Below are 16,526 nucleotides of genomic sequence, written 5' to 3'. Positions count from 1 at the left end.
GGGGGACACAGCAGATGATCTGATGTGACTTTGCTTTAAAACAAACTAAACCAAAAGATCAACATCTATGGCAGTGCTGCCTTCGACTCGTAATCCGAGGGTCGCGAGTTCGAATCCCGGTCGCAACAAACATGCTCGCCCTTTCAGCAGTGGGGGCGTTATAATGTGACGGTCAATCCCAGTATTCGTTGGTAAAAGAGTAGCCCAAAAGTTGGCGGTGGGTGGTGATGACTAGCTGCCTTCCCTCTAGTCTTATACTGTTAAATTAGGGACGACTAGCTCAGATAGCCTTCGTGTAGCTTTGCACGAAATTTAAAAAAAAAAAAAAAGAAGCAGTGCTGCCCTCTGTTATTTCTGCTAGATACGTGGGAAACACGATTACTCTCTGTCCTGACCTCATTCTTTTTCCAGTTATTTGGGTTTCACAAAACAGCACTCGTTAAGGCACTCGACTCGTAATATGAAGGTTGCGGGTTCGAATCCCCGTCACACCAAACATGCTCGTCCTCTCAGCCGTGGGGGCGTTATAATGTAACGATCAATCCCACTATTTGTTGGTAAAAAGAGTTGCCGGTAAGTGGTGATGGCTAGCTGCCTTCTCTCTAGTCTTACACTTCGCGCAAAACTACTCGAGGGCTATCTGCGCTAGCCATCCCTAATTTAGCAGTGTAAGACTAAAGGGAAGGCAGCTAGTCTTCACCACCCACCGCCAACTCTTGGGATACTCTTTTACCAACGAATAGTAAGATTGAGCGTAACATTATAACGCCCATACGGCTGAAAGGGCGAGCATGTTTGGTGCGACCGGGATTCGAACCCGCGACCCTCGGATTACGAGTCGAACGCCTCAACACGCTTGGCCATACCGGGCCTTAGAAAGAGAAGCATTATCGTAAATTTGTAACAATAATATAGTACATTGTCTGGTTCATTTCAAGCTCACTTTACTTTTCTTATTTCAGAAACAAAATCATATTTTTATTGATTTTTGTCACCATGGGTAAAACTGATATTGGTGTAATATTCTTGCTTGAATTCAAGGTTGGTCATAATGTGACAACGGCAGCTCGTGATATCAATCATGCATTTGGTGATGGCAAAGGTAATGTGCATAAATCGTTGGATTAGGAGATTTTACTCTGGTGACAACAAACCTTCAGAATGAGCCCCTGGGTCGCTCTCAGACAGTCATTAATGAGGAAGAATTGAAGTCCTTAGTTCAATCAGATACCAATCAAATCGTGATATAACTTGCCGACAAACTTAGTTTTCAGATATTTTAAAGAAATTGGTAAGGTGAAAAACCTCGATAAATGAGTTTCTTACGAACTGACTGAAAACCATCAAACAAGACAATTTGAAATTTGTTCCTTACTCCTTACTCGAAACAAGAAAGACCCGTTTCTCTATGAAATTGTCAACGTTGATGAAAAATGGATTCTTTACGACAATCTGGACAGTGGCTTGACTATGAAGAAGCACCGAAATATTATTGGTGGTCATTATTCTTAGACCCAGGAGAAACAATCACAGCAGATAAGTGTTGTTATGAACTTCTAATTATGTATCAAAACGTATCACGAAAACATCCATCAATAGTCAGTCGCAGTGTATTATGCTGTTTCATGATAATGTCCGACCTCATGTCTCACTCATTACTGTCCAAAACCTAAACGAAGTTCAGCATGAAACTCTACCTCATTCACCATATTCAATACACCTTTCCCCTACAGATTACATTTTCTTAACATTTTGACATTCTTTTAAAGGGGGGAAAAAAAACGCAAACCAAAGGTCAATTGAAAGTGCCTTCGAATACTTCATTGCATCAAAGGTTATCCAGTTCTTTAAAGATGGTATTTATAAACTTCCAAATCGTTGGCAGAAGTGTATTGAGTCTAAAGGAGCTTATTTTGATTAAATAAATTAAATAACAAAAAGATGAACTTATTTCACATTTTTCTTTATAAATCCGATATTTCAGATGCAACAACTATGAGGTAATTTAGGCAGCTTTATCAAGTGAATCAAAATTTCACTATTTCAACGAATTTTCATCTAAGTAAATAATTAAGTAACTTCACCAGACAAAAGGAAGTATGGGGTGTCAATGATTGCTTTCTCTTGCTGAAAAGGATAACATTTAAAACTGATGATGCGCCAGTTTGCGCATTTAATTAGATTTAAGGGTAGGTTAGTAAAGATCCTAATGAGTAATAAATTCAAATAAGGTATACATATATGGTATTGGAAGCGCACAAAAATATAGGTAATAAAGAAGAAACAAACAATAATAATATTTTTTTTTTTAGTTTTATAAAGACAAGTAATGATGGATATATACGTAACCTAGCTAGATATAGTAATATAGAAAGTTTGAATGCTATACAAGAATGGAAGCAAGAAATTCTAAACAAAAATTGAGTTACTTATAATTAAAAAACTTTCATTCCTACTTCAGTAAATCACTGTAATTATATTTGTCTGAACCAAAACAGAGATACAGTTTTTTAACTTTTAGTAACTCTAGATTCTAATTTTCGCTTTCTTGTTTCAATACTTTTTGTAAGATTAAAACTTTCTATATTAATATAGTTAGGTTACATGTATATACTGATCCATACTTATCTTTGTAAAGTAAAATAATAACTGTCTGCAGGTGGTAGCACTGTCTATGTAAGGATAGCTGGAATTATTCATCAAAATGGTATTTTAAATACTTCCTCAATAGAAAATCAGATCTTTATGTATACAGTGTTTTCTGTTACAACAATATCTATATAATCAGTGAGTCACAAGTTTGGTAATGTCTGTAAATATCATAACTGAAACAGATTGAATTTCTTCTTGTTATTTCTTTCTATTACATGATAATTAAAAATCAAAACAATGGTGTCAATCAGTTTTTAGCAATCAATAATAAATATAGTTGGAATCTCACCGTGTTTAGAAAACACCTTGATTTGAACAAGGATGAGAAGCTTGAGATTACAAATGAGAACAAGAACAAAAAGCTGAATATTACAGATTTGAACAACAACTAAGACTTGAGATAGAGAAAAGCAAAAAGAGAAATAAAACTGAAAGAGTTCGAATTTTAAGGTCAAAGAATCGTTCTAGATCTGAAGATGTGGAAAAACTGTCTACAATGTTAGTAAAAACCCTTTCTCTTTCAATGTGAAGAATATTGACAGTTTATTTTTGATTTTTGAGAAAACATCTGTACTTATGGAAGTTTCCAGAGAAAAGTAGTACATGTTATCAACCAAAATTAACAAAGTCTAAAGGTTTTTTTAGCTTTAAGCCTTGAAAACTGTGAACATTATGGTGTTGTCAAAAAGAAAATTTTATAAACATATGGATATGTCCCAGAGAAATACAGACATAATTTTAGACAAAATACTAAATTGTCTATTAAATCACACGTTGAATTTGATGCAAAGTAGTATAGAGTTAGAAAAATTACTTAGATCTAAATCCGTGGACAAAGACTTTGGAAAATTCAGACACTTCTTTTTATTGAAACACAGTGGAACACATCTTAGCGGCCTCCCCTCAGATTCGGTCACCCCTTGAAAGCGGTCATTCAATCGCAATCCCTTTTTTTTTTCCCATTTACCCCCATGTTAAAGCGTTTTTCCCTCTAATCAGGCCAGTTTGTCTCAGTCTTGAAGGTGGCTGCTTTAGAGGGGTTCCACTGCATTTCTATTCAGGGCACCTTTTAATTTGGAAATACTGAAGAAACAAAGTGAGACTTTGTCAAAAGCCGCAAAATTGGTGGATGAGTTTGTTTTGATTTACAATTCAGTTCGATTGAATAATTCAAGCTTAAAAGTTGTGGAAATTATTGGTTTTTACTACTAACAAAGATAAGAAACGGATAAATTATTCTAATCAAGATAAGACAGATTCTGAAAACTCAAACATTAAGAGACCCGGTTATTTAATATCAAATTGTGCAAAACTAGAAAAATCTTGAACAATCTGAAAATAAGAGTAAACCTAAAGGAAGTAATTTTTCCAAGTTAGTTCGTTCTAATTAATCCAAGTGCATGACAGTTTTGGAATTTGAACCTTCGGATTTTGATCGCTCTATGGACAAGGAAATTGTTTCATCTATTAATGTTAGTCATTCTGTTGTTTGTACACCTGTGCTCATTTCATTCATTAGGGATATTAGAGAAGCTTAAACTCTGTTCAAACTAAGTTCAATTTCAGAAAATATACTGAACCTTACAGAGAAAAATATGTTTATACAGTGATTGAACTTTTTTACCTCTCTATAGGGCCCCCGCTAGAACAGCGGAATGTCTACGGATTTACAACGCTCAAATCAGGGGTTTGATTCACCTCGATTGGCTCAGCAGATAGCCCGATGTGGCTTTGCTATAAGAAAAAACACACACACTTTGTATAGGATCCACTTAGAGAATAATTATATAACTCGTCCTGTAACAGTTGAACTTGTTGTTGAGCTAATTGAAGGAGTTATTATCATTTTTGGAGATTATATTTGTTTTTAAATTTTGCACAATGCTGCACAAGGGTTATCCTCGCTAGCCGTCCCTAATTTAGTAATGTAAGACTAGAGAGAAGGCAGCTAGTCATCACCACCTCAGCGCCAACTCTTGGGTTACTCTTTTACCAACGAATAGTTGAATTGATAGTAACATTATAACACCCCCATGCTGAAAGGACGAGCTTATTCGGTGTGACGAGAATTCGAATCCGCGACCCTTAGATTACAAATCTAGTGCCTTAACCATCTGGCCATGCCGAGCCAGAAGAGTATGTTGGAAGCGACCAGTTTCATGTTATGCCAGTTATGTAACATGCTTCTGTTGAAGAAGAGAAGAAGAAGGACCTGAATAAGGCCTTTCTAGAAATATGTTTATCTTGTTCTGTTACTAGGTCACAGACTATGGCTAGTCAGGAATCTGATCACAAATCTCAGGCAAACTTAAACCTCGAGTTGATGATATGATTAACAACGTCAGCAATGTAAAATTCTTCACAAAATTTGATATTCGAAAAGGATATTTTCAGTGTCCATTATCTGAGCGACCAAAACCATTAACTGCTTTGGTGGTTTCTTCTAGCCTTTATCAATATCGATTCATTGCTTTTAAGCTTAGGAATGCATCGGCGACTTTTAAAAGTTGAACGAATTGTGTCACTGAGAATATGCCAAAGTGTTGAACTAATTCAGGTGATACCTGCCTATATGATGACTCATTGGAACAACATTTGGAAAATATTCGTTAATTTTTTATTAGGTTGAGAATAGATTTGACTGATAACTTACGTAAATGTGAACTTGGTAAAGCACAAGTTTAGGTCACACTGTGGGTCGGGACCAAGTCCTCCTGATACAAACCAATATGGAAACTATTTCAAATTTTCCCCAACCAAAGACTTAAATCTCAAATTAAGAAATGTCTTGATATGATTGTTATTTTACAGAAAATGTGTTCATAATTTTGTTACAATTTTCGCCCCTTTGTTGGTTTTGGAATTAATCACAAAGTTACAAAATGAGATATCTGTGCTCTGCCCACCATGGGTATCGAAACTTGGTTTGTAGCGGTGTGATTCACAGGCATGACTTTCTCTCACTGGGGGACATCGCCCCTTTGACATCTTTGTTAAAGAGGGATAAAAAGCTCGTTTGGTCTGACCACTGCCAGGAATCATTTAGAAACATTGGTGGTAATGTTGAAAAGCTCTTCAGTTGTGAAAGCCTCAGATTTTCCAAATACTGATGATTGATCAGTTCCTCTGATACCAGTTGTTAAGGCTGACTTTTGGTTTGATTCATTAAGTTTATACTATCAGATGGCTTTTGTATAAAACAATGATTTTTTGTTATGCTAAAACACTTATTTTTTTGGAGAAAAGCAGATTGTAGATGGGCAAAATTTCTAAAAAATGAGCAAATGTTTTTAATGTATGTTTTGTAAATATCCGAGTTTATTTGCTTTTAAAGCGAAAACACATTGGATTATCTGCTCTTACCACACAACCACGTAGAACTGAACCACGAAATAAATCAGTAGACGTACCGGAAACATATGTTAAAGTCATAGTACATTTTTAGTAGAAGTAAAATAGTTGTATTTGTTGAATTTAACGCAAAGCTAAATGAGGACTGTCTTCGATATTTGTTCCTAATTTTGGAGTCATAAACTGGAAGGAAGGAAGTTAGTCAACATCAACCATCGTCAGTTATAATTGGATTAACCGTTGCATTACAACATTCACATAGCCTTGCCAGACCCTAGTTTTTGAGATGTAACGACCATAGTTTTGATCCGTGAGAACTTTTCCCTGAGATGTTTTGAAAGAAAAAATAAATATAGCGATGTTTTAAGGAATCGTAAAATGAAATTTGATTTAGTAAATATGAAAGTGGGTTTGTTATCACATATTTTATACTAACATGGTTGATTGAGCCTGAAAACGTATTCTGGTTTTTACAGTTCTATTTTAGGGAAATTATCAGTATTTTTAAAGTAGAAAACCTGGTAGTAAATCGGTATTGGTTTATATCTCCGTTAGGGACTAATCTCCATGTGAGCAAAAGTTTCGTTGTTGTTTTGTGTCAGAACTGATTAATAAAGTGTGAAAACTCCTGAATCTATTAATGTAACTATATTTTTAGCAACATATTCTACTTAGTAAGATTAAAAGTGAAAATCTACCGTGTTTTTTCTACCTTTGTATTATATATTGCCTGGAAACTGCTGATTTGTTAAAATTTTTATTTTTGACAACTAACAATTTACATTACAAATAAATCGTGAGTCTTTAAAAAAGTTATACTTCATTATTTTATCAGAGAGTCTAAACAAATCAATACGAAATTTGGAAATTATAAAACATATTACACACTATAAGAATGGATTCTTTATACACTTTGAAATACAGTAAGTTACAAACAACGCAACCAACCACGTGAAGATGTAGCAATACTTTTGAAATAACCAGTGTTTCTACTAATACTTATTAAACATTTTATGACCGTTTATATATAGAACTATTATAAATAACAGGTTTACATCTTTATCTACACCAAGAACATGGCATCTTTGTGCCCAGTATATACATGATTAATATTAACCTCTGTTGACTTTCAGCATCAGTAACATAAATGGATTGTAATAGCTTTCGTAACATAGTTTGAGCTAGCACAGAATCAATCAGTTTATATCTTATTTACTATCTAGAATATACGAGACTAACGTTAACTTCTGTACAGTTAAAGTATGAATAACATAAACAGCCTTTTAATAGCACATGTGACATCTGTGTTAGGACAGGACGTCAGCTAACGTTCTTCTTCATGGTGTAAATATTAAGATTTTAAATTTTTTACTATCTTATTCGTCAGAATTTTCCACATTCAGCTCCTAGTCGCTTAATTTTTTCAATACATATGGGGTATTTAACAACACTAAATGTTTCTGGTTCTTCATCATGGTTCTATATATGTTGCCTTACTTTTCTTTGAAAGTATTTACAGTTCTGGTGAAAAGTCACCCAAAATTACATGCATTCCTTTTTTAATATACGACTATCTTTGAACATCACACAACACCACAAGTTAACAAATACATTATTTGATTCTGTCAATCAGAATCACGTGACTTGGCGGATTCCGCTAATAATACGGCGATGATCAGAGTATTATAAAGGACAGTAGCGCATGGAATCCTGGTAACACATGGGTCAGATGTCAGTTTCAATAGGGTAAAGGAGAACCTGTCTGCTGAAGGCCACATGGAAGGGCGTTCCCCACTTATTCAAGAATCCTATAAAATAAGTTAATATTGTACAATACATTAAAAACACATATAAAAATGAAAGAAAAAACTAAGTTATCAATAGCTTTAAAACTGTTGTAAGTTTTGAATGTTCTGATTTTGCCTGATGTAAGAACTCTCAATCCATCAACCTTTAAGTCAGAATGCTGTGTTCTTATACCTGCATGGGAATAATATATCGTTTTTAACCACTCTCGGTTAAGAATTCGCATAATCCAAAACCTGTTTACACTTTGTGGTTTGTTCAGATTTACTTTAGAATAACATGGGTAGATTCCACAGAATAATAGAAGGTCCGCCAAAAAACGTTTTGGGAAGCGAAAATCTGAATTCCCCAAACTCGACTGAGTTAAGAAAAGGACAGAAACCAGGCACGAGTTAAAACAGTGAACATTCCTTATTTAACGTTCAAAAACAAACAAGTTTTTTGTGCCTTTACTGGAGAGCTCTCTAGAATACCTTAAATCCATCTCCATATCTCTTAAAATGAGTATCTAAATCATCATCATGGTGTTATATTCCAGACTGAGAAAACATAATATTGTATACGTTTAAAAAATGCTGTTCTTCTCGGTACGTAGATAATAGTAATTTTCGTTGCAAAATATGGAAGCTTCATCTTTGAGATATTCAACTGACCAGCTAGTGGAAAATATCACTGTCTATTTCGATCTGATAGGTTTCACTCTGCGCAAAACTCTTCCATAAGAAAGCAAACGTGGCACTCTAGATGAATGATCCAGATTAGTGAGTAACTAGGGTGAGAGCAACTTACCAATTCATTCGATTGACAACATTTTCTGTTAAGACCACATGCAAAATAGGAATAGAAATTTTTAAAAAATCAAATTAGTGTGATAAAAACATATACTTTACCTGCAAATCACAACTTCAGCAATATTTGTATTTCAAACTTAAATTTCTGCAAAATCACTAAGAGTGGTTTCTCAACACTATTTTAGACTGTTTGTTAGAATCTGCAACTTAAAATATGTTTGCTGTTTGTAAATGTATTTTCGTGGTAGACTTTGAAATGAAGATTTCTATTTTACTAATTACGCTTAACATCTAATCTTGTTCCTAAACGTTCTCCCTCTTTCAGCTTTATAATGTGATGGACAATACTATTAATCTTTGGTAAAGATTTGGCCTAACACTTCAAAATTAGAGAGAGTTAGCGCAGATAATCCTCGAGGAAGTTTGCGTGAATTTAAAAAAACAAACAGACAATCTTCTTTAAAATTTATTTTAATTTTGTTCTGGTTTAGTGAGCCAGCAACAATTTCTGGTTAAGGAGGAATACCACATTAGCATATGAAAGTCAATAATAAGATAACGATATTCTAAACTAGCACGTATACAAAATTTATAGGCCCGGCACGGCTAAGCATGCTAATGCGTTCGACTCGTAATCCGAGGGTCGTGGGTTCCCGGTCGCACCAAACATGCTCACCCTCCCAGCCGTGGGGGCGTTTTAATGAGATGGTCAATCCCAATATTCGTTGGTAAAAGAGTAGCCTAAGAGTTGGCGATGGGTGGAGATGACTAGCTGCTTTCCCCTTAGTCTTACACTGCTAAAGTAGAGACGGCTAGCGCAGATAGCCCTCGAGTAGCTTTGCGTGAAATTCAAAACAAGCAAACAAAATTTATATCTCAATGTTATTTATGTTCCATTAGTATTTATATAAAAAACTAAACTCTAATGTTTATTCTGCACGACAACATATGTGTACGTGAGCTAAACAGCTAGGTCAGAGACCTCCCTACATAACTTATCAATCTTGCACTACTGAGTACATAAAAGTCGGCCAATCAACATTAGCAACCGCTAATAGGATTTTAAATGGAATTTACTGTCACTTTTATAACGCACCCACAGGTGAAACGCAGAATGTGTTCAGCAGCATCGCGTCTGAAATTTTGACACCGTTGACTATTGTACCACGCCAATCCATGTTTTTTGGAAGTAATAATATGTTTTATATAAACAAATGTCTTATTATAGCATTAAAATGCTATGCTGTAATGCGAATAAGTACACGATAAAATTCGCTGGATACGTTAATCCAATTTAAAGAAATATTTAACACAATATTCCACGTTATTCAAAATGTATACTTCAGGATTTGTTTGTTTGTTTTAGAATTTCGCGCAAAGCTACACGAGGGCTATCTGCGCTAGCCGTCCCTAATTTAGGAGTGTAAGACTAGAGGGAAGGCAGCAAGTCATCACCACTACTGCCAATTCTTGGGCTACTCTTTTACAGACGAATAGCGGGATTCATCGTCACATTATAACGCCCCCACAGCTGAAAGGGCGAGCATGTTTGGTGCGACGGGGATTTGAACCCGTGGCCATCAGATTGCGATTATATTGAACTCCCCATTTACTGATAATAATAGTAACACAACCGTTGTTTGTGTAACAGTAGAATATTTTTTATTCATACGTTTGATTTAATTTTTTGTTACTATGCATAAGTTATATTAACAGTATTTTTGCGATTAGAAATTTGTTTGTGTGTTTTCTTATAGCAAAGCCACATCGGGCCATCTGCTAAGCCCACTGAGGAGAATCGAACCCCTGATTTTAGCGTTGTAAATCCGTAGACTTACCGCTGTACAAGCGAGGGCGTTTCGAACTGAACAGTCCGTATGAACAATCGTTCTTCGTTTGAAGCTGTACTCAGTGTCCTGGTCTTGTTTTGTTTGTTCATAAAAGCAAAACTTCACAATGGGTTATTATTTTGTGCTCACCAGGGGTACTGGAATCATTTTGGCTTGATACGTTTTTACGTTCTACAACGAACAAATGCAATGAAATGGGTACTTGACATTACCTTACTGTAACAAAATGTAAACATACAACGTATTTATTCACGTCAGTTTTTCTTTACATTCTTCTATCATTTGTCTAAACACCGTTTTGCTTTAAAACGCCATCATAAATATTTTGTTTTCACATACCAGGACAAGAGTCTAATACTTGGTCCCTATCAAATTCTGCCTCATCGTCGTTTTCATGAAACGTTAGGTCAGGTATTCTGGTGGAGTAGGAATACCCATCTTCGATCTCCGGATTGCTAGTGTATCTGTAAATAGCAGGTTTGGTTAGATACAATAATTAATAATTTAGGTGCTACAGAAGTATTTAGTTTCTATCTGTGATTCTTTAGCCAGCCTATAGAGTTATCCGATTTAGTCAAACCAAGTTAATTAAAGAACGTATATGTTACAGAATTGTCTAGTTTTTGGCTAAGTTCCGTAAAGAATCTAGAATTATAAGACTTGGATGAACTAAGTTAAATAGTACACCTAGGTGTACAGAGGTATCTAGATTTTACCATCAATGAACAAAGTTGGTTTTTCATTTTCAATTTAATTCAAAATACGTACGATACAAAAAATATATGACATGAAAAAAATATCCACAATGTTTCTCGAGTGTGGATCTTGAATAAACGTATTAGGTTCATTCCATGCCAACTCACCTTGGGCTTTCCAGTTCGTGTCATTAATTTCCTTGAAAAAAATTTAAGCAAAAACATCATTTTGATTTATTCAGCTATGCTGTACAGCTTTAGAATTTTACATGGCTGAATAAATCAAAATGATGTTTTTGCTTAAATTTTATTCAAGAAAATCTATGATATGAACTGGGAGAAATTCTTTTTTCTGGGAGAATAGGCAGGGAATATCCAATTATTTTCAAACAAATTATTATTTTTTTATTTGTATTTTGACTTATTTTTATTTTTTATGCATAGCCTTTAAATAGTTCTTTCTGGCTCTTCTATATTAACTCTTCATTTATTTAATGTTACCTTAATATTTTTTTTATTTTCATACTCAACCATGGGCTTATTTTATTTAGAATATTATTATACAAATAGCTTTTTCTAAATATTTCCTTATTTACTCAAGGAAGTTTTAAGTTCCCATGTACTTCGGTCTCTTTCATATGTTGATTTTATTTTTTGTCCCAGTTTAGAAAATCTTTACTGAATGTACTACTGTCTTATAATTACATAATTTGCGCAATTATAGTATATTTAAATTTTGAAAATGTAATTCATTACGGTCGTATTGTGATAATTATAATTTACATCTTATGACATTATTTTGTAACTATATTATAAGTAGTGTGTTACATAGGTACCTCTTCAACAGGTGATAAATATTACTGCTGATATTTTTAATTTCTTCTCCATTATTTTAATGTGTTCTTTCCAGTTTGATCTATGTAACAGAGTATCTCGTAATCCGAGGATCGCGGGTTCGAATCCCGGTCGCACCAAACATGCTCGCCCTCCCAGCCGTGGGGACGTTATAATGTGACGATCAATCCCACTATTCGTTGGTAAAAGAGTAGCCCAAGAGTTGGCGGTGGGTGGTGATGACTAGCTGCCTTCCCTCTAGTCTTACCCTGCTAAATTAGGGACGGCTAGCGCAGAAAGCCCTCGAGTAGCTTTGCGCGAAATTCAAAACAAACAATACAGAGTATCTAGGTTTTGTATTCTACTTCTCTAATAGATATAGAATTATCAAGTTTATACAAACAAGTTTTTTGAATAGAGCACGTAAATGTTACAAAAATATTTTGTTTTGGTCTGTAGTTCTCTTATGGATCTAGAGTTATCATGTTAAACTAGACAAACTAAGTTAAAATTATGCACGCGGATGTCACAGAAGTGCCTAGTTTCGTTCTGTGGTTTGCTAGTGGATCTCGAATTATCAAGTTCATATAGACACTTTAAGTTAAATGGAGTCGATGTTACAAAAATATCTGATTTTGATCTTTAGTTTCCTATAATATGTCTAGAATTATCAAGTTTAGAAAGCTAAGTTTAAATACAGCACGTTGATGTTACAAAAGTATCTAATTTCCATCTACATGTACGTAATGTAAATTAAGATAACATATTTAACTAACATGATACCTCTTATCTCTGATCTTAAAACGGAATATAAAAGGTACACATAGTGTAAATTAAACATTAAATAAATCTACTAATTCTGCGTTTTTATTCCGGATCATAGTATTCACACAGAGATGGAAATTGCATTTTCAACATGATTGTAACCCTATGCTCACATGGGCTAAATGACCAGGTCTGATACTCCTATAAATCAGGTATAGATATCCGTATACTGGAACAAAATTTTTCTTCGACTCTTTAAATGATTAGAGGGCTCAGCTTAAAGTGTACAGTGGCTCGAACCCTGGATCTTTAGCTCTACAACGCAACATGCTAACCATTAGGCTATATTAATGTTTTCTAGAGTGCTCTCAGAATAATTTATAAGGTTCACTATTCGCCCACACGTACTTTGTTCGTCTGGGCAATATTCGATTACAGTATTTTCAGAAACACTTTATTTCTTCCCTAGAACGAGACTGTCAATCGAGCAGTATGGTTTTCACGATGTACAAGCAAGATTTCGTGAAGATTCATGTAATGCTTGGTCATTTTCTAACAGGCAGTTCGCACTTGATGTGTGACAGAGCGAAATGATGGAAGTTTAAAATGTATTAGGTTGTAAAATCTGGTATTAAGAAATTGGTTTAATGCTTTATAATTTGAGATTATTTTCTTCAAAGAAACAAATGCGATGTCAAAACGTCTTTATATCTTATAAAAAGTAACACTACAATATTTACAAACTCTGTATGATCAATATTGTTTTTCTATATATATAAATCAATCAATAATTTAAACACTTTCAGAGTTGAAGTGGAAAAAGTATGATAGATGCGTAAATTATATTCTGCAAAGACAGTTGAGTCATTTGATAACAAAAGCACATTATAATGTTTGAACTTTGTCAACATGTAATTGAAACGTCCCTTAATTTAAAAATTATTCTTAAAGTTTAAACCTGATATCATATTATTCTTTTTCCTGTAGCTGACAAAAGTTATGAGTTGTTTTTACCCGACGACTACAGCCCTCTTACCCATTCCAATAGAACTGAGCAATGTCTGCACCTTGTTTAGAACTCCCGTGCCACCTAGTGGCAAACGATGTCTTCTCGTAGGGCAGGTTAACTGTCAAGTTGTCATCCATATCGCTGTTACACCAGGAATGAGATAAGTGAGTCGTGTAATTTCGTAACATAGGCTGGGAAGTTGGTCTTCCTGCTGCATGGGGGGAATAAACCAAGACATTAAGTTCAATATTTTCCCTGGAAAATATTTGAGTCAAAGTATTAGGTGTCTATATATTATATTCAATCCTGTATGTCATTATTTACTTGGTTTGTTTGTTTTGAAGCACAGAACTGCACGGTGAACTATCTATGTGGTGCCCAACGTAAAGATCGAGCCCAAAATTTCTGAGTTTTCAACTCTCAAGTCTACCCTCTGAATTACGGTGATCCTTTATTTATTATTTGTTTGTTTCAGATACGCGCGCACATTTATACGAGGATTATTTTCCCTAATTTGTACTGATAGAATAAATGTAAAATTGATAATCAAAACACTCACTGCCAACATTTTGGTCACTCTAATATAATTTGACTGTCAAAATAAAAGCATGTAAAATTTGACATTGTTTAACCCATTCTTTCATTTTGATATTTGTGTGGCGTATGCAGTTAACTCTATTTATTTTATGTATTTGCGTGTCACGATGTGGAGTTATCACATGAAAAACGATGCGTCAAGAACAGAAATTATAGGAAACAAAAATGTAAATGAAAAAAAACTACTTAGTCGTTTTGGTTATACAAAAGAATTCGGTGATATGCAGTCCACAGTGGCTCAGCTGTAAGTCTGAAAGCTCATAATGATAAAAATCGGGTTTCAATATCCGCGGTGAACACAGCACAAATAATATATTTTGTAGCTATGTGTTTGACAACAAGCAAACAAATGAGAGTGTCTGATAAAATCTGTCTGAAAATGTTACTAAAATTTTAAAAAAATGTAATAGAAATAGAAACAAAAAAGGAAATATTACTACATTAGAACCATAAAACTTAACTGAATAAGATCGCATGGAAAATCAAAACTAAACAAAAATAACATCGAATACTAGATGTACGTCTGTACTATTCTGTTTCAAGAGTAAATAAAACCACATTTGAGAGTAACGTATGATTTTATTTCTTGCTTTTAAAGCTCATATGTCATGCTCTGTTATAGCCTACAGAATTATAATTCTTCTCATAATTCATGATATGCTCACGTGTTACTGACATCACGACAGTTCAAATTTCAATGTTAAGCGTCTCTTATGTGATGTCATTTTAGTGTCTACTGACTGACAGACAACATACTACTGTATAATGGTGCGAACAGTTAAACCAAGAGACCTCTTCAGGCGATCTTCGAGCTCGTTTCGATGGCATTAGCTTAATTTGAATGTGCTAATTGTTAATAATAAATTTATTTTTTAATTTTACTACGCGATAATGTCATACAACTTCACTAACTATAGAAAATACATCTTTACTTTGTCAGTAAGTGAGTGAAAAATTAACTGACAATCAGAGAGTAATGTCATGCAATATACTGATTGTCAGTTAGTGGATGAAAGATTAACTGACAATCAGCATATTGCATGACATTACTTTTTGATTGCTAAGTAACTTATGTGGGTTGGTTATTGTTTTTTATTAGGAGCAAAGATACACAATGAGCTCCACTATAGGAATTGAACATACAGTTTTAGAACTGTAGGTCCTGAAACTTGTCGCTGACAAACCAGAGATCAACAAATTTATGTATTTAAAACAATGAGTAGAATGGTCGACTTTATTTGCTATTGTTTTATCTGGTGAAACTGTACTAAAGAATTATGCCTATTTTATTGTTGGTTAATTGCTGAATAAACAATACATTGTACCCATGCATACTAATTACTTATTAATAGACAGCTAAGTGAAACACTAGCCTGGTGGTTAGTGCGTTCGATTCGCAATCTCTGGGTTGTGGATTAGAATCCATTGTCGAACATGCTCACCCTGCCAGCGTAGGGGTGTTTTAACGTTTCAGTCACACCTACTATTCGTTGGTAAAAAGAGTATCTAAGAGTTGGCGGAAAGTGGTGTTGGCCTTCCTTCTAGTGTTTCACTGCTAAATTAATAACAGCCATCTGGAGAGTAGATGAACGCCACCACGTAAATCTTTCGGAGAACCACCCATTATGCATCAGCACTTAAGCTGCCCCAAGAGTCATCAGCTGCTTCGGGACTCGAAAATATTAAAAAACCGGTCACTTAGGGTAATTTATTTACTACCAAAACATCTCACAACATCCTGTTTTAAACGTTATAACTTATAGTTTAACCAAAATGGCTTGGAGATAAAAATATTCAGATTCTTAGAAGTAATTTATCATTCCAATTTCCTAATGTTGATAGCCTGTAGAACATTATTTATCATGCGGTATCACTAAGATAGGATAACAATCTCTCATTGTTGTACTTTGGAATGAAATAACGTAATGTTTGCAACCATAGCTATGCTTAACTTTACTTAACAATTATTAAGTATTTACTAAGTAAAAACTATACATTTACTGTATTTGTTCTTACTTGGTGGTTACTAGCTGAGTCGTCAATTAAAATCATTTATGGTATTCCTTGTCTAAGTAGTAGTTTGGTTCATAAATGAATATTTGAATATTGAATTTGAATTACATGACCCTGAGTTTTCGCATTAGATAATAACTTTTTTTTTTTTTAAAGTGGAACA

General features: G+C 34.3%; 1 protein-coding gene across 1 annotated transcript in view; it reads right to left on the bottom strand.

The window, feature by feature from the left end:
• Positions 1–6,738: 6,738 nt before the first annotated feature.
• Positions 6,739–16,526, bottom strand: part of LOC143234138 (cell adhesion molecule Dscam1-like) — a 99,602-nt gene continuing 89,814 nt past the window's right edge. Inside the window, exons 12-14 of the mRNA XM_076471239.1 lie at positions 13,781–13,964; positions 10,790–10,914; positions 6,739–7,811 (exon numbers count right to left, since the gene is read on the bottom strand). Coding sequence (XP_076327354.1) covers positions 7,729–7,811; positions 10,790–10,914; positions 13,781–13,964 — 392 coding nt within the window. The 3' untranslated portion in view covers positions 6,739–7,728. The remainder of the gene's footprint in view (positions 7,812–10,789; positions 10,915–13,780; positions 13,965–16,526) is intronic.

Source organism: Tachypleus tridentatus, chromosome 12 (assembly GCF_004210375.1).
Source record: "Tachypleus tridentatus isolate NWPU-2018 chromosome 12, ASM421037v1, whole genome shotgun sequence".
NCBI lineage: Eukaryota > Metazoa > Arthropoda > Merostomata > Xiphosura > Limulidae > Tachypleus > Tachypleus tridentatus.
This window is presented reverse-complemented; position numbering and strand designations above follow the sequence as displayed.